The sequence below is a fragment of the Anser brachyrhynchus genome, assembly GCF_964034855.1.
Source record: "Anser brachyrhynchus genome assembly, chromosome: 5".
Classification (NCBI taxonomy): Eukaryota; Metazoa; Chordata; class Aves; order Anseriformes; family Anatidae; genus Anser; species Anser brachyrhynchus.
In genome coordinates, this window is record NC_137699.1 from 25,268,475 (window position 1) to 25,294,794 (window position 26,320).

Sequence of the window (26,320 nt, forward strand, 5' to 3'; positions counted from 1 at the left end):
GCGACTTTTGCAAAGGGCCTTGAAATTTTTACTTGAGAACAGCAGGCCGCGGCCCAGCTTCCCCTGCGAGCCCAGCGCCCCCGGCCGCCGGCGGAAGCTCCGTGCCGGCACCGCGGGGCCGGGGCCCGGGCCGGGGCCGGGGCCGGGGCCGGGGCCCGGCGCGTTCCCCTGGCGGCCGGGCGGCTGCGCAGAGCCGAGCGGCGGGCGCGGGATGGCGGCCGCCTTCCTCTACCCCACCTCCGGCCCGGCCGGGCCCGGCCCCGCCGCTCCGCCCCGGGCCGCGGGGCGGGGCTGCGGGCGGCGGCGGCAGCCGGCGGCGCGGTGGGTTCGGCGGGCTGCTCGGGGAGGGCCCCCTGGGGCCGCCGCGACCCCCGGTGGCGCTGTGCCTCCTGCCTCTCCCCGCCCCGCACGGCCGCGCCGCTCGGAGCCCCGGCGGCGGGGAGGCGGTGCGAGGTATGAAGCTGAGCAAAGCCCAGTACGACGAAATAGCGCAGTTCCTGGGGCACGTGCAGCCCACCCGGCAGAGCCTGCGGAAGCTGAAGGAGAAGTTCCCTAGGTAAGTGCTCCCTGCCCTCCGCCGCGGCACCCCCCGGCGCGGGGCGGGCGGCTGGGGCCCGGTTGGCGGCCTGCGGGCTCGGCCGAGGGGCCGCGGGGGGCCGCGCCGCCAACCCCGGCCCGTGTCTCCAGTTCCAAGCCCCCACACGGTACCAAGTCACTGGGACACGCACACCTGCACCGACGGCGAAGCTCAGGGCTCGCCGGGACCTGAAATGTTAGGCACAAGGTAGAGTGTGCTTCTTCCCCCGGCTGCACCTTCAAATAAAAGCTCTCGTGGGGGTCCAAAGCGCCTGGCACGTCTCGTTACACACACCAAGCATTAGGACTTGGGACCTTTCCTCTCTGGGTGATACCAAGGGAGGAGGCTGGCCTGGGGTGCCGTTTCCCTCATGGCAAAGGGAAATGGGGATTTTGGACCTTTTTGGACCTCTTACATCGTGCTGATATCTGTTCAGTTGAAGGCTGGAAGAGATCAGCAACTTGCACGTGACCGTTCATCTGCTTTCTCATCCGAACTGCACTCAGGATTGTCAGAGACATGCCAAAATGACCGCGGGCTACTGTGGAAGGTTGTACATGTCAGGATGCACTTATGCGATGAGCTTCATTTCTAAAATTTGCTTGCTACTGATAATAACAGAGTTGTAAAGGGCATGTTGTAAAAGGCGTGTTGCAAGAGAAAGTTCAGTAATGCCAAATTGGATAGAACTGGACAGGAAACCAAACTGGATTCCATTGGGAAACATGTAGCACTACCTTTAAAATGCAGCAGAAACAATACAGAAAACCTCACTTCCTTAGATATTCTACTGCTCTGGTGAGAGGTGGAAATAAATAAATAAAAATCATTCACATGCTTCCTAAGCAAGCCTTGCTAGTCTTAACGACAGGTGTGACTGGGGAAACTGCCTGTGTGTAACTTATAGTAAGTGGATGAAGAGCCAACACTAACTTAGGCTTTTAAACTGTCCAATGAAATCTTTTCCTTTTTCAGGAAAGTAATGTAGTTAAAAATCAAGCTGAGGCATTGATCCTGTTGTAGAGAAGAAGTGATGATGAAGCAAAGTGGTTGGTTCAGTGAGCACATTGAGTTGCGTTGCTGGGAACCCAGCTCAACTTGCACAGTACTTCTGCAGCTTGGGAAATCACTTACTGTGACAGCATGTATCTGAGGAGCATACACTTGGTGTTACCACTTTGGTTGTAATGAAACTAGAAGGGAGTTTGTGCACGTGTATGCGTGCATACATCCACACACGCACATTATTCTCTTTTTTTAGACTCCTTTTAAAGCTGTCTTGAAAGACAGAATTTGGGGTGGTTTGCCAAGTCAGTCACTGTGTGTAGGAACCTGCTTACAGTATCCGCAGAAATGAGCACTTCTAATAGGGAAAAACTATTTGTCAGAGAACTACCAGGCCTTTCTGCTGATACCTTATACTTCCCAGTGCATCCCTTTGATGCTGCAAAACATCCATTGACTCCTCAGTTTCAGAATTTGATTACTCCTGGAAAAACCAAGTACTAATAACAGAACGTGGAATTGCACGAGGGATAAAATTATGCTTTTTCTAAACCAGCTGGCTTCAGGTGTGGCAAATGCTGTAAAGCAGAGGTTAGCTATAATTATTTCTTCCATGATTTGCTTGCACGGAATACTGTTACATTGTCACATATTAGGAGATCAGAATGTCCCATTACGGAGTTTCTGCTTTTAGGCCTCTCCTGAGTTTTGTTTCTCCATCCTGAGAGAAAGCTAAAATTTTATGTTTGAATGATGGGTACAAGATTTCATCTCATCTGCTACTTTAGTCACTGAATTGCTACCTTTTCAAAATGTCTGCTTTAAGTGTATTTTGAGGAAGTTGCAGTTTCCTTCTTCTGCAAGTCTCCTATCTATGAATGGCTCAGCAAGTGATGTTTATTTGTTGTCCTTTTGTTTATTTTTCATAGTAGGGCAGATGACAAAAACCCTCAGAGGAAAAAGTCTGAAGTAGCAAAATCTGTTGGGATAGCGATTTTGAGTTGCAGTTTAAAATTTAGAATACGTTCAAACACCACTGCTTGCCTTTGCAGCAAGGGAGATGTATTGAAATAGGTGCGTGTTATGATGCGAAGAGTTGGTACTCTCTGTAAAAATTACGTTGTAAAAGAGGCTGCCTGGAGAGATGTGTAAAATTGTTTGCCATCCTGAGTGCTTATTTGGAGGCTCTTTCAAGTTATCTGTTTGATAACTTTGTAGCTTATATTTTCTATATAAAATTTCTTATAATCTAGAACCTGTGTCATTCTCTTCAGGGATAAGGAGTTTAGCTGGACTTCTTTGCCTTTTTTTTTTTATTATTATTATTCAAAACAGAATAGAACCCTAACTTTCTAATTCAGTCTTTTAAAGAAAACGTTCCAGAATATATCATGGTGCTTGCAGTGGTATGGTGTCCATAAGCAGTTTGTCATTACTAAGGGTCACTGGTTCAAACTAGGAAGTACATCCAGAAAAGCTGCTTTCACCTTGCACTTTCATTCCCAGGAAGGATCAGTATTCCACTGAGAGCACAATAAATAAGTTGACAGTTTTCAAGTATTTCTGGTTCCTACTGCTTCACGGATCCTGAGAGTCTTTGGATTTCTGCATTAATTTGCTCAGGCTTTTTTTTTTTTTTCTAATACTGTCTTACCTACTAGAATCTCTCTTGCCTATTGTGCTTCTTGACAGCCCACAGTTTCCTCTCCCTTTTTGTATAAGGTCAAAGTATGTTTCATATTTTGTTACGGGTCAGCGGTTGTTCTACAATTTATCCCTAAGAGCGATCTGTAATTTCCACAAAATTATTGCCACAATTTAGTGTGCATAAGTATGCTGTGTAGTGACTGCCAACATGATCTGTAATTCTGCATTTATAAGTATCTTTATAACAGCATTCATACTTTCTTCTTTTTAGAAACCCGTAATGTTACAGAAAACCCAGATTTAGTGTAATTTCCAAAATAGAAACTCAGAAATCAAATTCCCGTTCTTTTTCTGCTAGTGCAGCACTTGTGTTCCATATCTGACTATTTGTTTGTTTGTTTTTAAGGTATTGGTTACACGCTTAGGAGTTGCCTTTCAACTTTGACATTCATGTTTATGTTCAACGTGTTTGTGTTTAACAGCAGGATTTGGGGATGATATGAGGATTATCGAAATGGAATTTTGTCTGCTAAGTATGACAAATCTCTGCCGCTGCTGGATGCAGTTCATTTGAGCGTCTTAACATATACAACACTGGGCTGCTAATTCTGAACACTTTGTGTTGTGCTTTTCTAAAGACCGGCAACTTTCCTGCTTTGTTTCTCACCTGGTTATTTACTGGCTAGTAATTTGTGTTTTCCTTTGTAACTTCTGTATTTTATTCTTCTGCTTTCTCTTTAGCCACGAACTGATATTCATCTGTGATAGTATTTTTCTCAGTGAGACGTAATGTCTGAATTGGATTGCCCATTGTAGGGCTAGTTGTAGGACTTGTAGGGCATTGCAATAAATGATCTGAAAAAGTTAGAATCTTATTTCCTTAGCACTTGTTTTTTCTCTTTAAAGTTGCAGGTAGAAGTACCCATCAGTAGAATCTTCTCCATAAAATCACCTTAGTGTTACCTATCTATGGTGACAAGATTCAGGTTGGAACTTTAAACTTAATATTTTCAAGTACCATTTTAACTTGCCTGGGAAAGTCCAGCTTCTAAGAGTTTGATTCATACCCAAGTTGTATTGAGTGTAGTTGTTTCCGGGGGGGGGGGGGGGGGGGGGGGGGGGGGAACAGTCAAAAACCTCAGTTTTTCTGAATATGGGAGAATGTGTAATTCATTTCTCTCTGAAAACTTTTCCTGAAGTTCTTACCAATAGAACATGATTGATAAATAATTGGACCCTACTCAAATCTGTACCTTGTACAATATTTTGCTCTCTTAGGTATCCAGTTCTGATGGAATTTTGCGGTTTTCTTGCTGGAATCTTCTGTCTTCTGCCAATATTTCTAAGGGTGTAAGGTTTGCTGACCCAGTTCATTAGAGTACTATCTTGTTTTTTCTTACTCAAAGTTTTTCCTGGTTTGATTCCGTTCTATGTAAGTCTGAGTTTCTTACACTGTTATGTCTGATTTAGGGATTCCAGGAACTTTCTGACAGTGCCAGTAGTCTCAGTAGTCTTGCTTTCTTTTAGAGATGACTTTTCTGAGTCTTTGCATTGAACTATTGTGAAACATATTTCAGTTCATCTAGGAGTGCTGTATTCTTCCATACCACAGTTAGTGTTGTCTGTATTGTTTCTCTTAATTATAAGTTGTTAAACAAACTTAGTGCTTCTAGCCTGACTTCGTTTTCAGTGCCTCCACTTTTATTCCTATAAAAGAAGCGTTCTTTTTTGAGCCCCTTTGAGTGCAAACTATGTTTGTAGGGAGTTTCAAAGTGCCAGGATTTCAAACTATTAGAATTTATAGCAGCTGCTCTGTGCAAGTCTTCACTTGCTACCTTTTCATCTGTGCATCTGTGTAAAGATGTACTGTTCTGCTTGTGCCTCATCTGTAAAAGCTTCCTGCTTGGTGATAAGGATGAGCATTTCTTACAGCAGAAACGTAAGGGAAGCTTACCAATAAGCAAGGGGACTAAACTGCCTGTAAGCAAGAGAAAAAGGTGATATGCTGGGTCAGAGTGGATTTTGGCCTTTTTTTAAGTGTGGTTATCTGGTTTTAACATACTTCACACCAGGCCTGGGAAGTGCCCCAACAAAATTTGTTGTTTAATAATGTGTCTGCATGGTAATGCCTGACAATGTAAATTAGAAAATATATTGTTTATTATTTGCTTAATTTTATCATCTTCTTAGTGATGGTTCATACTCAAACAAAGGCCCTTAAAGAATTTTAAACATATGACATCCAAACCAGCCAAACTTCTGATCATTTAAGACTCAGTTAACATCTACAACTACCTCAAAGGATGCTGTAGCAAGGTGGGGGTTGGTCTCTTCTCCCAGGCAACGAGCAATAGGACAAGAGGAACTGGCCTCAAGTTGGACCAGGGGTGATTTAGGTTGGATATTAGGAAAAATGTCTTCACTGAAAGGGTTGTGAAGCGTTGGAACAGGCTGCCCAGGGAAGTAGCTGAGTCACCATCCCTGGAGGTATCAAAAGATGTGTAGATGCGGTGTTTAGGGACATGGTTTAGTGGTGGACTTGACAGCGCTGGTTAGCAGTTGGACTTGATGATGTTAGAGGTCTTTTCCAACCCAAATGATTCTGTGATCTTTTCTTCCTCTTTCTCCACTGTCATTGTTGCCTCCTTTTGGGTTCTAGAGCTGGTGATAGATATGTGTGTTTTTCCTCTTCCAGCTGGTTTTATTTACAAGGAAATATATTATCTTTTCATGAATAATTTCATTCCTCCTTTATGCTGCTGCTGCTTAGTACAGACAAGCGCACAATGGTTAGGGTATGGAACAGGAAGGTAGAAATGTTGCCTCTTTTTTTCTGTGTTTTTCTTTCTTTCTGTCGCTGGATTCTGGTGCCTGCTGCTAAAGGAGCCTGGAGATTGAGTCAAGGTAGAAGGAGAATTCTCTGTTCCCTGCTGTAATGTTCCTTGGAGCTTTTGTTCCAGGAGGGAGGACTGGCAGTGAAGCTTGAGAACAGAGGGCAGCTGGCTGTCTAGGTGGCTTTCAGAGCTCTGTGCTCTGTATATATAAGCTCAAGTGTATTAGACAATGAAATCTTACCTGTGGGCAGCCAACCTAGTGGTGTGTGAGAAATCAGTTACGTTCTCTTCTGTCTGAAAAGGCTGTCATCGCAGCAAAACTGACATAATTTGGCAGTTTCCCTGCAACCTCTGCTCTTCTGAATGGTAGGTAAATTATTTTGGAAAGCAGATGAACAGTCTTCAGTCTACAAGCATTTATCAAGCAACTCTCATTTAGAAAGTTGCCTTTGTGCCCATGAGAGCTAACAACATTTATTTTTTAAAACAAAGGCATAGGTTAAGCTCCCTCTGCTTTTCTGTATTCTCACGAATTGTAATAATAAAATCTCACTAACCACCTCCTTGATTTCAGTAGACCAGTTCATGAGGGAGAAGAAAGTGGATTTTAGTGGCTATGCAAAGACTTGGAGACTTTCTTTTATGTTAAACTTAAGAGGAAAGAAACATTTTATACTACTGTTTGGTTTTGCCTATTACATGTAGCAAAAGCCTAATATAATTCAACCTTTGTTATGTTCTTGAAGCTACATTTAACCTTACATGTAGGCAGATTGATAATAAGAGATGGGAAGTGGACTTGGCTTGTTATTTGAAAAGCAAATTAACAATATACAGGTTTTCAGAAATGACCTACAATAAAAGGTAGCATGATGAAAATGTTCTTAGAGCAAAATACAAATTTATAAAGTAATTATATGACCTTTGAATTGATAGTGTTCCATTTGGAAATATATTCTTGCTATTTGAAGCCTTGGTGTCAGATCGTGATCTGTATTTTGGTAAGATATTACAGTTTTGGTAGGATGAACCAGACCGCAGTACAGGTTTTCTGTTTTCACTGTAAATGCCAGTGCACGAACCTTAGAGGCTTTGTAACTGGTTGGGTTTGGTGCATCATGCTGAAACACTATTTGGTTATGCTGTGGCCTTAAATAGGAAGGAGGCTAATTCTTCTCTGTGGTATGAAGTATTGCATCACAGAAATTAACTATATCGGCATATAACTCAGAAGAACTTTTTCTCATCCTTTATTCTTTAGATTAAAAGTAAGATAATTTAAAAGATAGCTATTGTTAACAGTAGATACTTTCAGAATGGGAAATGTAATTTTACTGAGGTTTGGTGTTCTCCAATAGCCTTAGATAGGATGTAGAAGGAAAATTCTTATGTTGGTATGGATAAATTTTAAGCCTTAAGGGGGGTGTATGCCTTCAGGATTTCTTTGGAAAGAAATGGAAGGGATTTTTGGGAGGATTGTTGACATGTTTTTGTTAGTTAAAGTGTAGATAGCATGTGTAAGCATGTGCCAACATGAAATTAATTTTGAGGGAAGTACGATGTAGTTTTCTGTTACAATTTTTATTGTGTGTTTTTAGGTGTAATCATCCTCTTACAAACATTCCGACATATGTTGTCCATCCTAGTAAAATGCCAAGTTATTTTAAAGGTTAGCCTTGAAATTTTGCTTGAAATGTGCAGCCGAAATTAAGGTTGTACTTTTTGAATTCTTGAGTACTAACTTTTTTTTTTCCTTTCTCTCTTAACCTTCTTCCCCTGCGATATAGGAAGTGCTACAGTACAGGAGTCCAGTTCGTTCAAAAAAATAAAAAATAAAAAGACGGAATAGAGCTTAACTACACTTGTGAAGTTCATATTGGCTGAGTAAAGTAAACCTTTTTGGCCTTGAGGAATTTATTTAAACCATTTAGAAGCCAGTCCTATATCCTTTGAAGAACTGATGGTGAAATACAAGGATTAGAGGAGGTCTCCTAGAGCAGAAGTGGAAATGAGTTCTCTATAATTAAAAAATGTGCTCTGAATCTGTTGTAGCTCTGTGTGTTAAGTGCTCTTGCTTAGTACAGAAGGAAAGAAAGAGGAAGAGGGGGAAAAAACAGAAAACAGGAAAAGAGAGAGAAGAGCAAAAAGAGAAAGAGAAGACAAAAAGGGGGGGGGGGGGGGGCTGGAGAACAGAGAAAGAAGAACCAAAAGGAAAAGAAAAGGAAATTGAAAGAAAATTAAGAAGAAAGGAAAAGCAAGAAAAAGCAAGAGAGGGAGAAAGAAAATCCTTTTATATGTCAAAGCTGCTGGGTTTGTTTTTGTCACAATGTATGTTACTGTGTTGTTTCTTAAAGTTTAATTTGATTGTACTTTTTACCACTTTACAAATGATACGGTAGTGATAATCAGCAGTAGAACAGAAGTGTAAATCCTGTAACACTACTGAGTATTTCATTCTAAAGCAAGATTGGTGTCATCAGAGAGACCAACAGATGTCTACAGATTTAAGGGCCAGATTACGGTTGTTGTTAAGTAAGAATGAAGTGGAAGTTTTAACACTGACCATATGTGCATTTTAATTGACTTGTGGACTTTAGAATACCTTTATACTCACATTGCTTGTACAAAGGACAATGATGATAAAATGATAATTCTTGATTGTATTTTAGAACCAGTTCCTTACTGTGTCATTCTGAAGTCTGCAAACAAATCTAGGATAGAGTTTTATGGGCAGAGGGGATTTGGTACATCTGAGAGAAAAATATTTTATTCATGTATTGTTTTTTGGACAGTCATATTCCGGGCTATATTACAATGGCACAATAAATTGCTGAATATACTGTCTGCTGAATATGACCTCACCATGAAAAATTTGATGCATTAGAGTAGGAAAGGTTGGAATATATCAACCTTAGATGACAAGGGACTTTGAATTTTGACCTAACACAGATGACCTTTGTGTGCAATAAAAGTGAGTTTAATCTCCAGGTCAAGGTTGAGGTGAATGGTAGGGCAATGTGGATTAGTTTGTGCTCGCTATGGCTGGATCACACCTAGCAAGCACGGAAATTCAAGTTCTCTGCATTTTAAAGTAACCAAATGCTTATTTACATAAAGTTTACCTATATCTATTATACCACCTTTGAAAACTATGCTGTACCTTAAGGCAACTAACTCTTCAGCAGGTGTAGGCTGATTCATTTGAAGCTCCGTGTTTCAGAGTAAGAAGTTCGAGGTATGTATATTCTGCTCCTATAGATCATTGAATAGGTAAGCTAAATAAAATTTCTCCTCTAGCATGTAGAAGAAAGAGTGTCAAGTATATTGCCTTGCTATGAAAAGGGAGAAATCTGGAAGCTTTATTTCTTTGACAGCTAACCTGTCTTTGGAACATCGGAAGTTTATTCCTAAGTGGCTTATCCTTTTAGGAGGAACACAATTAAGAGAGCTCTGATCTGTTTCACTAGGCAAATACAAAGAAAATGAGTCCTTTTGAGCACTCCCTTGCTGTAAAAGGTATTTGATCAAAGAAGCTAAGTTACAAAATGTTTTGGGGGTTGTCTAGGTTACATAATAAAGATGTATAGATGAATTTAAATAAAAGATTGTAGTGTTTTATAGTAGTCACAAACAAAATCTGTCTTTTTAACTGGTTGGTGTTCCAGGAGTGCTATTTTACGAACACGCTCACGGTACATGCCCTGAATATTTGACACAGATAAGAGTAGCGATGGTGCTGTTGGAAGGAGGGGGGAAGGAGGGAGTTCTCTTTAAATCAGCCAGGAAAAAAAAAAAGTTTGAGACTAATGGAAAGAACCTCTACTCCTTTAATAGAGCCTGCAAAATATATTCTCCAGGACTGATCAGCTCTGAAGGCTCTGGAGGTTTGATGATTGGAATGGCAGGAAATCACGCTTTCAGGACATAACGAATTGACTAGGCCATCCATCATTTGTTAGCATGCGCTGAAACGCTGGGTTTGTGTGCAGAGGTCTGTGATTTAGTAAATACTTGGGAGATGAATAGAGCTTACACACAAGGGAAGATATTGCTGTCCTTCAGCAGCCTTAGACACAGATCCCTGCTGAGAAGGCCGTCTGACAGCAGCTCATCAGTAACTGGCCTGTCACAGTCAGTGATGCCCACCAGCCATCTCCAGTATATTAAATGCATTTTTAATATCTGCTTCAGTAGATTTAATGAAGAAAATTTAGTTTCCATACTCTGATCAGTGCTTCTCCAAGTGTTTTAAAGCATTGACTGAAGCACTTCCAAGAAAGGAACTATGCTGATACCTGGAGGAGTTGATTGAAAATGAAAGTGAAACAGAACACAAACAGAAGTGCTATTATCCAGTTTCCTTAAAGCAAAACAAAAATGTTTGGAAAAAGCAGTGATCTTCTTAGAAACAATTGACCCTCCTGCAGAGGGACCTCATGCAGCATGCTGTACAGCAGCAGAGATGCAGTGCTGCAAAAGGTGTGTACATAGTGGTTCTGTTTAGTGTGGCTGGATTTGCCAAAAGGCATAATTGCATTTCCTAAGCTTTCAGTTGTTAGGTCTTGAGTCAGATCATCATTCTGTCAGGCTTTCAGAGTTCTCAAAGACAGTGGGTATGAATAGGAGGAATGGAACAGTAAATGTTTTCAATAATTCTGCAAACTACCTTAGATTTGGGGGGGGGGGGGGGGGGGGGGTTGAGCATTTTTGCAAGGGATGCAGTTGGTGAAAATCATTGCAGCGTTCCATGGTATTGTTTAAACTGATGTAGGGTGTAAATAATAAGATACATTGGAGAATAAAACTTCTGCTATTCTTACAACTTAGCAGACTCATTGAGAGTTATAAAATACCAACATTCTGTTTGAAAGGATCGTAAGGAACTGTTTTTGTAACTCTGTACCAAATGATAAAATATTTTGCTATCTATATATAGATAAACTTCATAGTTGTTTGAATTTCCTGGGAACTTTCAGAGAAAACTTCTGTTTACGTGAAGGCAAGTATGTTGGTTTTGATTTTTTAATGAGATTCAATGCTTATGATATGTACTTCAAGACAGCAAGACAAACAACTCGATTTTGTTGCAAACATCCATTTGAAACATTCACTTCTTGAGCTTTTTTTCCCTCAGGAATCCATTCTGTGTTCACAGAAGAGAAAGCAAGTGCTGAATGAGACCTATAAATTTGATTCTTGTATGTGTCAAAACAGTAATGTATTAAATGCATATTATTATAAAAATTTAAGACATGTCCTAAACACTTACATTTATATAACACATGGCAATATTAAATAATACATTTTCTTGTTAGCATCTGTTTGCTGTCATTGTTGGCAGGGCCTATGATTTATTACTTAAATTAATGACTACAACCATTTTGGTCCTGATGTATGCTCCTAAGCTTATCATACCACTTAATAAAATAACATATATGCTTTTACAAGAATCATTGTTTAATTGTTTATTCCTTTTAAGTTTATGATGAAAATATTGTGTGTTTTTGCAATGTGAATGTCTCGGAAGATTGTATAATACTCCAAATTGAGTGAAATAATGACAGGGATTGATTTCACTAAGAATATGGAATATGCTAACAGATCCCATTAAAACTCTTCTAAGACAAGCGTAATAATTTGGTACAAAAAATAATTTAAAAAAAAAAAGAGAAAAGGTGTAGAAAAATAATTCTGTTTTCTTTCAGATACAGTGATTGTTCACTTGTTGGACTAATTGGTACCATACAAGTAGACTTCAAACTCCCGTTGGCATGCTTAGATTTCATGACCTATCATTAGTTTTAAACTTGTATTTCATGGAGTTCTTGTTGTCCATGGACTTCAAATGAAGAATTCAAAGTAAATGAACTTCTTGTCAGCAGGCTTAAAGTTGCCAAACAGGAATCTGCACCTCCTGTGGGAAAAGCATTCTGGTTTGGAAACCTGTTAGGTTGAACATTTCTGTTTTGTCAGCAACTAAAGCATTTTTATTGATCTTTTTTTTTTTTAATGTATGTATTTTTTAAATTCTAGTGTGTGACATTTTGAATGTGGTTATGATTTGAAGGGGATCCATTATCCTTCCAGTGCACGCCCTAAGATATCCAGTAGCCTGATGGATAATGACAGTCTCATTGCTTTATGCTGGAAATTTCTTGAACTTGAATCCCCTGCTTTATCTTTCTCATCTGGATAGGATATTTAAGCAGTTGTTGCTGTCTGTCTAAACTGGTGAAATGGCTTCAGGTCAGGATGTGGTGCTGAAGAGGATTTAATTGTTTGGGTGAATGTCCTCTGTTTGCGTATCTGCATCTAGGCCCACAAGGTCTTGGAAGTGTTTGATATCCTTCATTCCCAGAGAGCTCCAGGAAGCTTCAATGCTGAAGAAAAATATCCTAAGATAGCACACGTTCTTCTTCCATAGAAAGCAGGATGTTTTCAAATATTTCGTTGAGTAAGACCTATGTGATACCTGTGTGAACTGTAGTAGGTTGTGTAATGCAGCTTGCAGGAAACTGTTTTAAAGACAACATAAAAACTATGACTGATATAGAGGTAATACTTCTGTAACTGAAGGGGTTTTCACATGAATTAATACAAAATTGTCTTTTGGAGTTCCTCATTGTTATTGTGGACCCAGATGGTGATAATGGCACCATGTCTTTCTATTTCCATTTGTGGTTGGCTAGGAGGTGGCAGAACTTGCTATCAGTCCACTACTGATACTCCTACAGAAGAAAAGGCTACTGAACACTAGCCCTTTCCAGCATTAATACAAAATGCATGTCAATCCAGCTGGCCTTCAGTTTTCAATACACAGGTGAGCAATGTGTCTTCCTAGACAAGGTCATTATCACAGATACATAAAATATAAAAAAATCGAAATAACACACAAGCTAAATTTTTGCTTCTTAAAGTGTTTAAAAAGGAAGTTTTGTTTTGAACAGTTGACAGGTACTCCAGTGAGGCCAAGCAAGTTCGTTTCTAAATACAGTGTTTACTGACCTCATTGCAGCGAGTTATCTTACACAGAAAGATGTTATACTTTATCCTATTATTAGAAACAGGAAAGTTTAATTATTGACCAAAAAGAGAAGTCTGACTACATTTTCATCTCATTTGTATTGTGTTCCTTTGACATCAGTGGTCTGAGAGAGAAAAAAGAAAATGGCTGTTTACAGGATAAATGCATGATTTTAGTCTGTTGGATTTTTTTTCGTAGCCTTACCCATCTGTTTGGTATGCCCTCTAAGTGATTTAAAAAAAAAAAAAAAAATCCTGTTGGGTTATTCAACAGCTAGTATCCACAAGCTTCCAGCTTATGCTTTTTGTTTGAATTTACTATTTACAGATGGACCTCACTAGTGACTGACGATCATTTTTATACATGATTGTTTTTGTGGTTTTGAGGTTTCTGGATAGAGTTTTTGTCCATTTATCTAGTCATATTTGTCTGCAGTTCTGACATTTTCAGTCTCAATAATTGAAAAATACTATTCAAATGTTTCAGCTACTTTGAGAAATTAATATATTTCTGTGTAGACTGGTTGGGGGAGGGTCAGCATTTATTACATGGTAATCATTGGCTCTAATTTATTTTGTAATTCTTAGCTTTTTAGTCTCCTCACCAGGGATAATATATCAATGGAACTTTGCATTAGTGGATCGGGATGTATACTGAAATAACCAGTTAAAATTATTAAAATATGCAGTGGAAAGCAACGTGCTTAGTTTAATGTGCTTCTGAATATTAAATGCAAGTAAAATGGTATATAGACGTGGAGCCATTTGTTATATTTTAGTATATGAAGCAATAGCTGTGTAAACCTTAACCTCATAATTTTGCAAGTTCCACTTTATCATGTAGCTGTAAAAGGTAATCAAAATAAATCATAGAAGATGAAGAAATATTTTCTAGGGCTTTCTGTATGCTTTCAGAAGTAGAGCTTGATCCATGAAATTTTAGTAAGCGTATTAAATAATACAATATGATGTGCAACGTGTCAGGTCTGATAAATTATTTTGTATAGGACATTTATACAACATATGGTGAGCTGCTATGTGAACAGCTTAATGACTAAATTATGTTAATCTTCCTTGCCATATTTACTTTTCATTTAAAAAAAAATGTGTTTTCAATTTTTGATTTTACTTTTTTGATCATGGGCAGATATAAGAAAGGTGTAGGTCATCTCCAAGAAACTGTGACAGTGATCCAAGGTTCCTCAGCTGTGCAGTGTACATAACACAGATGTTGGGAGAGTCATCTGTCAGCTATGCCTCTCCTACGGAGTTAAAGTTCTAGGGGGAAAAGAATTCGACACAGTGCTGTCACTGTTACATTTTCACAATAGAAGAGCATGCAAATATTCAACCTCCTGCTTAGCAGTAGTGCCCTGTCTAATGTCTGTGCTGGTTAGAATAAAAAAATAGTGGGTGCATCTAGGGCTCATAGATCTGACAAAGGTCATGCTATGCTGGGCATTTGAATTGGAAATTGTCTGGACTTAGATTTTATAAAGCTCCCACTGTTGTCGGGGAAAATTTCAGCAGGGTTTTGTCCCTAGAGAGGCCTCTTAGGCCCTTTTCTGTCCTATGAATGAATTTAGATGTGAGGGTTTCTCCTGCCTTAAAACTGTTAAGTTCATTTTGCATACATCCCCAGAGAGAAAAACTGGCAGATGCTTTTGTCTTGGAAGTGTTTAAAAGAAAACTGCAGAACAGGAACAAGGGAGAAGGGGCCCTGTGTGGAGTCCCAGAACATTTTGGAAATGGCCAATATGCAGTTTTCATCAGTACTAAGGCGGGGCGCAATATGGTGCCTGTAGCTCACTGGGGAATATGAATGTTGATTAAGCATACTCCCAGGCTTTGAAATCCTGAAAGCAGTGTCAGAATAATGGATGTTGAGCAAATGTCAAGCATTTGTTAATTTCTCTGTTATTTGGAGTTTATCTACCATGATCAATCAAATAAACTAGTGCTTCTCTGTTGTGGCATGTGTCATTGATATGGTGATTAGGTGGCTGGAGAGGCCTTCTGCCTTTTTTTGTTGTTTGTTTGTTTGTTACAGGTAACAGATTACATGGGAATGGCCATAACTTTAACTTAAAGATTTGTTTGTGGTTGGTTTAGTGGAAAGTGGTGCATTAACAAAATACTTTAGGGTACCAAGAGAAGCCAGATTTGCATATCAGCTGTGCTAACAATAAAATTCACTCTTTTTTTTTTTTTTTTCTGGGTCTTAAAGCTTTACTGTTGTGGGGAAGGAGAAATTACTGCTAAGTGAAAGTTGATCGAAGAAACTGTTACTTAAAGGAGAAGTTTGAAAACAAAAGGTATCCACCCCAAATTAGTATTAGTCCACAGATTGGTCTCCTTCTTCCCTCTAAATCTTTGGTTTCTGTAATATAGGTCTCAACACCCTTGGTTTTGATTGGGAAGCTTTCAGGTGCCCTTTAGTTAAAAGTCGAGGGGATGACTCTCACCTTTTTGTAAGAACATGCATTTTTTTTATAAGAGTATGTCAGATAAGCTGGTAGTTACTAACTAGCATACAGAAATGGAAACAGTCCAGTACAGAATATTTTTTCCTCCAGCTTCTCATTTGCCATTGTCTTCTGATATCCTAGTTCTGCTAATTTGCCATTATTAGGAATTAGGAAGCATACAAAAACCTGAGAGTTAAATGTGGAGAACAAATTTAAAAAATAATCTGAAGGAAGAAAAGACACAGCGGCCTTTGCTGCTTTATCATTAATGTATTAAGACTTAAAAATAGGAGAGGGATAGGGTTGGGATGTTTTGTTTAGGCCCTTTTTAAAAACTGCTCAAAGGATGTTAATTGTCAAATTTCACTGAATTCTAGTGAAGTTTAGTTACCCTCCTCTCATGGATTTTTTTTTTTTTTTCCAAAGTCTGGTCCTTATGTGCTTTAATGCAAAGACAGCAATGTATATTTTTATTACGTTTTTGACAACTCCCAGAAATTTAAGAAGTGTCAGTGAGTCATGCCATATGACTTGATGCAGTTTGAGGTCATCTTTAGTTTATTTTAACACAGAGCAAACGTTTGATGTTGAACTAGTTTTACTTCTTCCATGGTTCCCACATATTTATTTACCAAGGCCACTGGGCCCATTCTAAGACCAAGTCAGATTTTGGCGCTTATTGAAGGTGGTGCTCTACGGTGAACCTATGGACTGTTTACATCAGGGATGACTCTGTTCAGCTAGGGCATGGCATCAGAGTTCTGCTGGAAGCCTGGCCTCTGCGGCAACGCAGGAAGCAAAGCGGGTGATCCTTGTCCCCATTTTCAGAGTAGTACAAAGAACACGGAAAGGGAAGGGAAAGGGAAAGGAAAGGAAAAGAAAGGAAAGGAAAGGAAAGGAAATTTTTATTGGTAGGAGTGGAAAAGAAGGGTAGAGAAGTGTTAGGGTAGAATAATGTAAAATTGCGATCACCTCTTGTCAGATGTTCTCTTATCACCTGCCAATGAATGCATTTGTCACAGTTCTAGATAGGCAGTTTTAGAAAGAATCCTGGATGGCCGCTACTAAGAAGGAACAGCTGGATTTCCTTCTTAGTGTGTTTTGCCATGTTTCCAGGGTTTACACTAGTTTATTCCCTCTACGTAAGCGATGCCCTCTAGTAAGCTATACATGAGAGGCGTAATCAACCTTAAACTGGAAGACTTCAGTCTTGGAAAGACTGAAAGTAGGCTTTGTAAATATAGGCATGCGTGCTAAAATACCTTATAGATACACAACAAAGTACTGCACTGTCAGCGAGGTGGATAGGCAAGAGTTATTCTGTATTGATTTTTTTGTATGTGTATTATTATCAGTAACTTTTAAATGATAAACTTCAATACACTGTTTAGGGTATGAGAATAAAAACCTCAAGTGAACTAGTTGTAAATGGGTTTATTTCTTGCCTTAAATTAGTGTCATCACCCAAACTGGAATTTACTTACAACTGCACTTCTGTACAATCCGTGTTTGATAGAGCTAAAATTCTTTAAATTATATCCCGTGTGAGAAACTTCAGGAAGATCCCGATTTGTTTAAGGAATTAACAATTTTTGATTGGGTTACTGGAAGCTTTTTTGACTTAAGGTGTTCACTTTTACCCTGGAGATAGCTGTGCAACAGTGTGTGTGCTTGACATGTGATGCATGCAAATGCTAAATACAGTAGCAGCATGAGGCAAGTGTCATTAACAGTAATTTATGTAATGAAAGCCACCTGGCTGTCTTCGTAATTAATTGCTTGTAAATAATAAATTTAAATATAATTTATAGTTTTCTAAATTTGATTATATATTTTTAGGAGCAAATTGTTTAAGGGTGTTTGGGGATTTATTTAGTTTCAAATTGGCACAGATATGCTTTTTACATACAGGCTAATTTTTTAACATAAAATGAAGAGTCTAATTAGCTTCAATTTGTCATTTACTAATAAAAATAGTTTTCTAAAATTAACTTAAAGCATTTATGGTTTAGGGACAATGTAGATTTGAAGAAAAAAGTTATAAAGTGGAATGACCCCTATTTTCCACAAATCAGGACACTTAAGATCGTAGTCTGAAAAACCTCTTTAGATGAGGTGTTGTACAATCTGACTTTTCTTGGGAGGAAAGGGAAGTAAGACAATAGTTACCTAAACAAAGTAAAGACAAAGAACATGAAACAAATACATCAACATACTTCAAATATATCAAATACTTCTTTCCGATAACAGCCAACTAAGTCTGAATGTTATTTCAACATAAGGACTTTGGCCCTATCAAGAGGGCAGGTAGAAAAGATGAGGGATAAATAAATCCCTGGCTTAATTTGCAGCTTCCCTGCCTTATCTGCTTGTTGAAGTCCAGTGTAATTGCAGCTAGGTGCATGTTTCGTTGCACAGCTGTCATCAGGTAACCAAAACTTCTGTATTTCTGTCTGATGGAGCAGCATTTAGATGGTGGTACAAAGAGAAAAAAGTTCAAACTTGAAAACATGTTTTCTGTGTAGCCTTAACTGAAATAAATTGAATTTAAGTATGGATGGTGTACATTTAAATGCAGCCAAAGCATTTGCAGAGGTTTTGCTTTTCTCTTTCAGTCTCTGCCTTGCCTCTATTTAGGGAGTATGTTCACTCCCTCTTTCCTGGCTGTTATGTTCCTGCTAAACTGAGGACATAGACATAGCAAATCTGCTTATGTGGCATCATAATATTAGTCTCAAGCTTTGCAGTTATTTTGTTTAATTTCTTGAATTTATTTCTGAGAAATTGTATTGGCAGAGTTAAAAGGAGAACATTAGAGAATAGCAGGAGAAGGAAATGGGGAGGAAAAGTCCTGAGATTATCAAACTGAAGCTGGGAGGCAAACTCTATTTGACTCCTCCTATCAGTTTCTTTTGTCAGTGGGCTCCCTGACTAGATGATCAAAGGGTACCAGAGTAGTTCTGGTATGTGTAAGTTGAAAAGATTTGAAAGTCATTGAAGCCTTATGTCAGAATATTTGTCTAAGAGTTTTTATTTCATGTTCTAGCATTGACACTGTATTTTTAAACCTGTGTTGTGAATATCCTTTGGTTTTGTATTGTAGCAGATTCTGTTTGAAAAATGAACTTTACAAAGTAGCTTTATGTTTTTGTGGAAGAGACTTTACTTGAAGCATTAGTGGAAAAATATTTATTTACAGGGGTCTGTGTGTGTTTGGCATTTAAGTAGGTTTCGAACATACTACAACACTAATGTTTAATTCTGGAAAGAAAAATACAGACAATAATTTATCAGAAATATTATTCTGCTATTTGCTTACTAACATGATGAGACCAAAACGTAGTTTCTTTTCAACTGGAAATACCACTCCTCTGTTCCAGTGTTTTCAGAGTTCCATCTTCAGCCACAAAAGCTACCGCTGCTTATTCCCTCGGAAGGGGACTGTTGTTCGCACTGTGAGTGTACAGAAGCATATAGGAAAGAAGTGTCTTCTGACTTCTTTTTTTTATTTGGCTAGATCAAAAATACCTTGTAACAGTTAGAATATTGCATATTTTGAGTTAAACTTGTATTACTGCTGTGGAAAGTTAAGTTTTTTTGTTATTAATGGAATGAGGTGGAATTAAATTTTTTGGAGAGCAAGCGCTATGTTGTGAGCACTGCCTGTATTGATAATTGGTATTTACTTCTGCATTTTTTTTCACATCAGTTACAAATTGTTTGTTGTCTGCAGTTGTTTTAAAATATATTGGCTGTTACAACAGACACCAAAAAATGAGGTGTCTACAGGAAGAATTGGTGCCCTGTTCTTAAAGGAACTTCTAAGTCTTTCTAAATGAAAAATCATTCAAACAGTATCTAATACTGGCAATTTTCCTCTGTCTGCTGCTAGAACTTATTGGCCAACTAGGTCAGACATTATTAAAGTTCAAGTGGCCCAGTGGGAAAAGTAATGGCCTTATGCTACTATGAATTTTAAATGCTGCCATTTCTATGTATTGCACCATCATCTGTTCTTGCACATCACTAAATTGTATAGAAGTTGTGAGACCAACCAATGTCAAGGTCATAGAAGTGATGACTCTTCGCAAGTAGCCTTCTCGGAGCTTTGTCATACAGTTATTCTCAAAACCTTGGCTATAGGCAGCAAAGTTGTGTGCACATGCCTGCATTTAACCTTTTCATTATTCTTGGATATTGTGCACCTGCAATGTAGGAAGTCTTTTTCTGCAGACTCTTTATTTTTGGTTTTTATTTTTAAACCTACCAAAGCTATAAATCTGATGCAAAGACACTTTTTAGTATGTAATTCATATTTACATCTTCTGAGTCAAGCTGTTGTACAGTTTAATGACTGTGTCAGCTGTACCACAGGTACTTCTTTTTATCTATATATTTATTGAATTTTTATGGTATAAATATATTTATAATGGGAGTATTTCCCCAACACATGGTATTGGTTTTATGGTTCCCAAAATACTGGTATAGCTGGAAAGTTGTGATATTGGAAGATACCTACTTTACAGAAATGACAGTGCTGTAACTGAAGACCTACTGTCTTTTATGTGACTTAGTTACTCCAATTCAAATTCAGATATCGATTTAGGCACATATAGACATGCATTGACATACGTGTATATATACATACATATACAGACACGTACATTGATTTAGCTTAAATTGGTTATTTGATGGCTTTAAATTCATGTTAGATTTGTGAATGGTAAAGTATATATGTGTACAGAGACAATAATTTGCTTTTTGAGAACTTCCACTCAGTGAAGTGGCCACAAACATATTAAACCTTTAGGAAAGATTTTAATATTAAAAGCTGCAAAGAGAGGTTAAAACCATAACGTTATTCTAGTGGTCAGTAACTTTCTCTCCCTCGTTCCACATCCTTTAATGCTTAGATTTGTATCAGCATAGCAGTTCTCAAATTTTAGTAAGCCTTTGTTATTCCTGAGGCTTACTAGATCCTATTGTGGACACATTCAGGTGGTTAAGAAGCCTTCTTCCCGTCCTGACACTTGGAAGAAGTTCTGAGAATTCACTTGTTGTCACCTTCACTCACAAAGGAAGTTCACCATCAGACTGGTTTTAGTTGATTTACAGACATAACTGCAGTGCTTGTTAGCCTACATCCTGCAGTTCTAGGAAGCCATGGAGGCTTTACACATCTGTGTATGTATTACACATTTGAGCCAATGCTGCTAGATCTATTTGAAATAATTATTTATGGAGTTTTTAGAAATCGAGTGGTTAGCATGCGATAAGCAGTATGCAAACATAGCTTTCTTTAGGAATTCTTGTTGCAAAGATTTTGCAGCACAGAAGATGAGAATTAATATGCTCAGCTTTGTTTCATGTCTTTAATGATGGAAAAACACATTTCAGACTCATTCTGGAATTTTAGGATAGCTGCAAGGATTCTCCTTTCACCTCCAGACATTTAAGTTTGTCAAAATTATATATGTCTTTCCTCACATAGATTCTTTGTTCAGCGTGGCAGCATCACACAATTGTAGGCCTAAGTTGTATTTATTATTATATTTTAAAGATCAATATCACATCGGCAAAAATATTTTAAAACTTATTATAGATAGAGAAAGTTCATTTCTGGTTACTAGAAATGAGGGTCTCTTGCTGTCTGCTTCAGAACATTTCATGACGGGATATGACTAGCACTCCATACTCATGCTGAAGAATGTGGAAGGAAAGAAACAATTTCTTCCATACCTGAATTCCTATAATAGCTAAGATGCACTGTTGGATGCTCTTTCAAGAGAAGCTTTGACAGTGCTGCCTTGGGATTTCACACATTACAGCCTCTGAATTTTGGAAATGCATATCCTATCCTCACATAGTCTTTTAACCATTATGTTTATCATCTTCCTGACGTGGAATGTTCCATTTTGTGAAAGGGAAGCAATGAAGGTATGTTCTTTGTAGATTTCATGTGTTAGGGAAAAAAGAAAAAAAAAAAAATGTGTGTATGATATGTATTACATTGGTTTGTTTCATAGTGGACTTTGCTGTCCCCCTGCTTGTCTCCACTTGTCTGAATTGTTACTGGTTTAAATACTGTAGTTCACATTTACTCTTGATTTTTTTTATATATTTATTTATTTACTGTTCAGGTATTCTTTCTTTGTTCCATCACAAAATACATGAAATGTAAAGCAGCATTTTTAGTTGTGCTATTTTGGGCAAAAAGTGTTGAGTTAAAGTTGAGAAAAAGGAAATTCATTTTAAAGTGAAGAGATGAAACAAGTAGAAACTAGTTTTTGTACCGAAAATTTTACATTTTGAGAAATTTCAGAAAATGAAGTGGGAAGTTTAAGTTTTATCCCTAAACAATTCATTATTTGAAAGGGATGATAATAATCATGTCATAATCAAGTCATGTTTGGATTTTCTCAGGGCAAGGCTCTAGTAAGTAGCAAATATTAAGTTGGACAGCACTCCAAGTCTTGGCTAGACCTGCAAGCATACTTTGTAGAGAAGTTGATTTGATCCAATTAAAATCTTTGGGTCCTTACTAGCTGCTTCTTGGCCATAATTTTGCATCATCTGTAGTTATGAAGCACTGATCTGTGTCAGCATATTATCTACTACTAGTTTATACTCACTGCAACTCATTGCAAACATTTCTCCAGAGATGATGGCACTTCTAATGAATCCCAGAATCTGATAGAGGAGAGATTAGTCTAAGTTTTATTCTTACATGTTAAATAACTGAAAGGCATATTATTTTTCTGGCACCAGACTTGCAATTGTCTTTTTAGCTTGACTTATTTCTAGCATGTTCTGGTCTGACTTGGGCATCCCATTCTAAACGTTGATGAGATTTGAAATCTAATACTTAAGCAAATTTTTATGTCTTTATATCATTTGGAACCCAGAAATAACATTTCAGTATTTTTAAAGAATTATTTTCTTTAAACAAGACATGAACATTTTGTAGCGCTGGGTAGGTTTTAGATTTCACACTGTTTTCTGCATAAATCAGGTTCTGTATTGACAAGAGCACAAACTACATCAGGCATTCAGATGGAAGTATGCCACTAACATCAACAGAGTAACAAAAGGTAAATTGGTTCATTACGGACACTGCTGTACAAGAAAAAGAGGGTATTTCAAGAGCTAGGCTGGTTGCTTTGAATGGAGTTCTGGGAGTTATCTCCATTAGCATCTGGTATTGCAAAAGGAAATGTTTCCATGAAAGTGGCTGCTACAAAACTTACAAGGAAAGTTGTCTTGCTTTACTGGAAAATATACCAGTTATTTAAACTAGGTAGTACTGAGAATTATGGGTTTGGGATTTTGTTTGTTTGTTTTAGAAAATCTGCAAGTCCATACCACAGCTCTACAGTCAGTTCTTGACCAAGGAGCTTCCTTTACAGAAACATGTCTATATATTCCCAGTCATCCAGTAAACCATGAGGCTTACTATGAAGTTTATTCTGTAAGAGGCAATTATGCAACGCTGAAATTTTATTTTGAATAAAAGATTTTTTACGTGGTATGGTTGTTTTCCTCGATACCTTAGCAATATTAATTTGTCTGCTCTTTTGCAGCTTTGAAATCCTGCAGAGGAAGGCTAGAGCCCTAGGCATTTGGCTGCTTCTGTAGCAGTAATGGCACTCAGCACTAACCACAGCATGGTGGGAGGTTAGCAGGGACCTCTGGAGGTCTGCTGCAGCCGCCTGCCCAGGTAGGGCCACCCAGAGCAGGCGGCCCAGGACCACGTCCAGGCGGCTTTTGAACATCTCCAAGGAGGAAGACTCCAAAGCCCCGAACTCTGTAACTCCACAACCAGTGCCAGTGCTCAGTCATTCTCCCAAGTTCCTGGTGTTGTGACAAAAGCTCATGTGTTTCAGTTTGTGCCCCATTGCCTCTTGTCCTGCCACTGGGCAACATTGGAAAGAGCTTCGCTCAGTTTTCTTTGTAGCCTCCCTTCAGATATTTGTATGCACTTGATAGATCCCCCCTGAATAAGTTACATGGCAGTAAACTGAATTGTTGGCATCAGCTGCTGTGGTCTTTTTGTGCTATGTCTTGCAATGCAGATTCATGTTCGTGACTTCTGTCCCATCTCCAAGTACACTGTACTGTCTTTTTGCACAGTTTTCAAAACCATGATGTTTGAGTTTGCTGTCAGTGGTACCTTGCAGTAGATGCTCCAGCTGTGTTTTAGGAGCTTTTTCATTTTGCCAGGCAGTTTTCATTTTGTCAGTGGCAATGGAATTGTGGCAAGGAAACATCGAGTGGCAGATGAGTGGTTTTGGTGTTTAACAGGGAAACTATGTTAGTAAAAGAAACACGGAAGCAGCCATGTGAAGATGCAAATCCACTTCTCTTGGGGAAGGAGGAAGATCTGGTAGTAAGGCTTGAAATTCTTTGAATGGTACTATTGAAGTAGTGCTCTGTCACTGCTGTAATGTTTTTGTACTGTAATCTAGTATATATCCAACTTGTTCAGTTCTTGGACTGAAGTTTTTTTTAGTATTTGTGGCAAGTCTTAAATGATCTGAACAGTTGGAAGCATAGGAGAGGAGTAAACTGAAGTAGAAAGATGAATTCAAGGACACCAAGGGAACAAATGGACAAGAGTCAGCTGTGTGTAGGAGAAAGAATGATCTCAACTCTTTGATATGTCAATGAGTGTTTTAAGATAATTGTACAATAACTACAGTAATTCTACAGGCAATAGTCTAAAAATACAAAATTGGTGTATCAGGTGGAGAACTCAAACCAAAAATCCAGTTAAATGCTGCCCTGCTTGTTTGGTTGCTTGGTTGCTTGGTTTTTGCTCTGTTGTTGTTGTTTTGCTTCTGAATCTTTTGTTCTGCATTCAGTTCTACCATTATGACCATGTAAATCTGCAAGATAATAATAGTTACGTGGAGAGCCATTAGGGGGCCATATGTATCCAACTTATTTATAGACTGCTGGGGTTTTTGTTTGGTTGGTTTTTGTGTTTTTCAAATAAATCAACTTGGAAAACTATAGCTTTGCATATGTATATTGCCTGTGTACATATATAATCTTAATTTCTTTCCTTTGTTCACCTTTTACTGATCACATCTGCATATCGAAGGTTGTCATAACGGAATGATGCACCTTTTTGGGGAGGCATTGTGGTACATATCTCTTAGCTTCTGTGACAATTATGTATGTTTAAGAATATTTAAAATCTTGACTATATTGTCATTTCTTTCTCTGTAATCGGTTAATTTCTTAATCTGTATATTAGATGGGTTATATTGCTACTGTTTTTCTACAGTTTTAACGTTCAGTCAGTGAGTACCCAGGGAGGACATTCTCACATGTAAGATGCCAGAGACCAAGGCTCAGCTTATTGCTGTCACACAGATGCGTTGCTGGGCAGACAAGCCTATGCTACAGTATTGTGGCAAAGACGCTGGAAGCACAGATACAGATAACCAAAACCAATAAGCTCACTGTATAGCACAGCATTAACCTGGTTACTTTGCTCCTAATGCGTCAACTAGTTGATCTAGAGGTAACTTTATATCGTGCTGTATAAACATACCTTCTGTTTTGACTTGAACACGCCATTTAGTCATTCTGTGCCTCGGTTTTCCCTTTTCAAAAAGGGAGTCAGACTTAAATTAGTATCCCCGAGGAGTGAAAATTGCAAGGAAAAAGGCCATTTAAGTAGGGACAGCATATTTACATTAAATGTAAATATGATGTAATACAGGCATTAAACTCACATACAGGAAATCTGGCAGAAGAGCAAGACTTTAGAGACTGCAGAATGTTTGAACTACCTATGTTATGCCTTAGTAGGTAAGCTCGTGACAGAGAAAATGTTAATTATTCATAGTGCTTTGCTGTACCATAAAACTCGATTTATTGAGACTATAATTTGTTCAAGTTGCATGTAGTAGGAAAATATATCAGAAGTAATTAATTGTATTCAGGATGTGATGAGGTAGATCTATCCACAGAGGACAATTGAAAACAGTAGCGGTGTGGTATTGATTGCCTTTCAGAGGGAAAAAAAATCTTGTCCCATTTCTAAATGTTAACAATTCAGAGAGAAAAATTCCCACTTGGGAAGAATGCTTTCCAGGTTGCTTCATTGCCAGGTGTTTGACATTGAGTGGAGCCTTAGATGAATGAAGCTTATGGCAGCTTTTGGAAATGACCGACTCCGGGGAATCTCGGCTTCCTGCTGTGAAAGTTTCTATTTTCAAAGCACATCAGTTTCAGTGGGAATGTTCCAGTGGTCCCATATGCTACTTCTGACAGAGAGGGAAGTTTTTAACCTGAATATGAGACAGCTACTGAAGAGGTTCCCTTGCTGCTAACAAAATGAATTTCAATATGTTGCCAATGAGCAAGCGGTATGTTCCCAACTGCTGATGGAATTTAAGTCCATCAATTATTAATGGAAATTTTGCTTTGTTTTCCTTTTTGTCTTTTCCCTTTTAACTCCAGTACCTGCTACTGCTAGGACTTCGCGGATTCTGAAGCTGAAAAAGAATCACCCAAACAATATGCTAGTTTGCTTTGAAACTCTTGCTATATTTTCCTCCCCTCCCTCGTACGCTCTCTCCTTGACCTAGCAGCAGGAAGCCTTTGTCTGAGGTGTTCATCTGGAACAACTTTTCCACACTTGTTTTCATGTTCTGTTAGATTACAGGGCAGCAGGCCTACCTTTGAAGCTCCCTTCTCTTTTGTTTCTTTGCAGTGCACTCCAGTAATTAACTTTGTCCTTCTTTTATTTGTTC

The 26,320-nt window shown here is 38.5% G+C and overlaps 1 protein-coding gene and 1 long non-coding RNA gene across 15 annotated transcripts in view; both read left to right on the plus strand.

The window, feature by feature from the left end:
* Positions 1 to 266: 266 nt before the first annotated feature.
* The window catches only part of CDIN1 (CDAN1 interacting nuclease 1), a 126,294-nt gene continuing 100,240 nt past the window's right edge, over positions 267 to 26,320 (plus strand). For 4 of the 8 annotated variants that reach the window (XR_013951944.1, XR_013951945.1, XR_013951946.1 and 1 more), the window contains exon 1: positions 270 to 556. Coding sequence is in view for 5 of the 8 variants with exons in the window: in XM_080594162.1 (XP_080450288.1) it covers positions 456 to 556 (101 nt within the window). In the remaining 3 variants the exon portion in view is untranslated. Of the gene's footprint in view, positions 557 to 26,320 lie in introns of all 8 variants that reach the window. The other 4 variants (XM_080594165.1, XM_080594166.1, XM_080594163.1 and 1 more) reach the window with 3 other exon arrangements.
* Positions 564 to 26,317, plus strand: LOC308195933. 7 transcript variants are annotated; one of them, XR_013951951.1, is made up of 6 exons: positions 564 to 4,215; positions 7,851 to 8,391; positions 9,246 to 9,298; positions 11,000 to 11,062; positions 11,198 to 15,401; positions 23,135 to 26,317. It is a non-coding gene; the product is annotated as an uncharacterized lncRNA (long non-coding RNA). The 7 variants fall into 7 exon arrangements; XR_013951952.1 differs by lacking the exon at positions 23,135 to 26,317 and adding an exon at positions 18,935 to 22,408; XR_013951953.1 differs by lacking the exon at positions 23,135 to 26,317 and having other exon boundaries at positions 11,198 to 12,883; positions 15,314 to 22,408.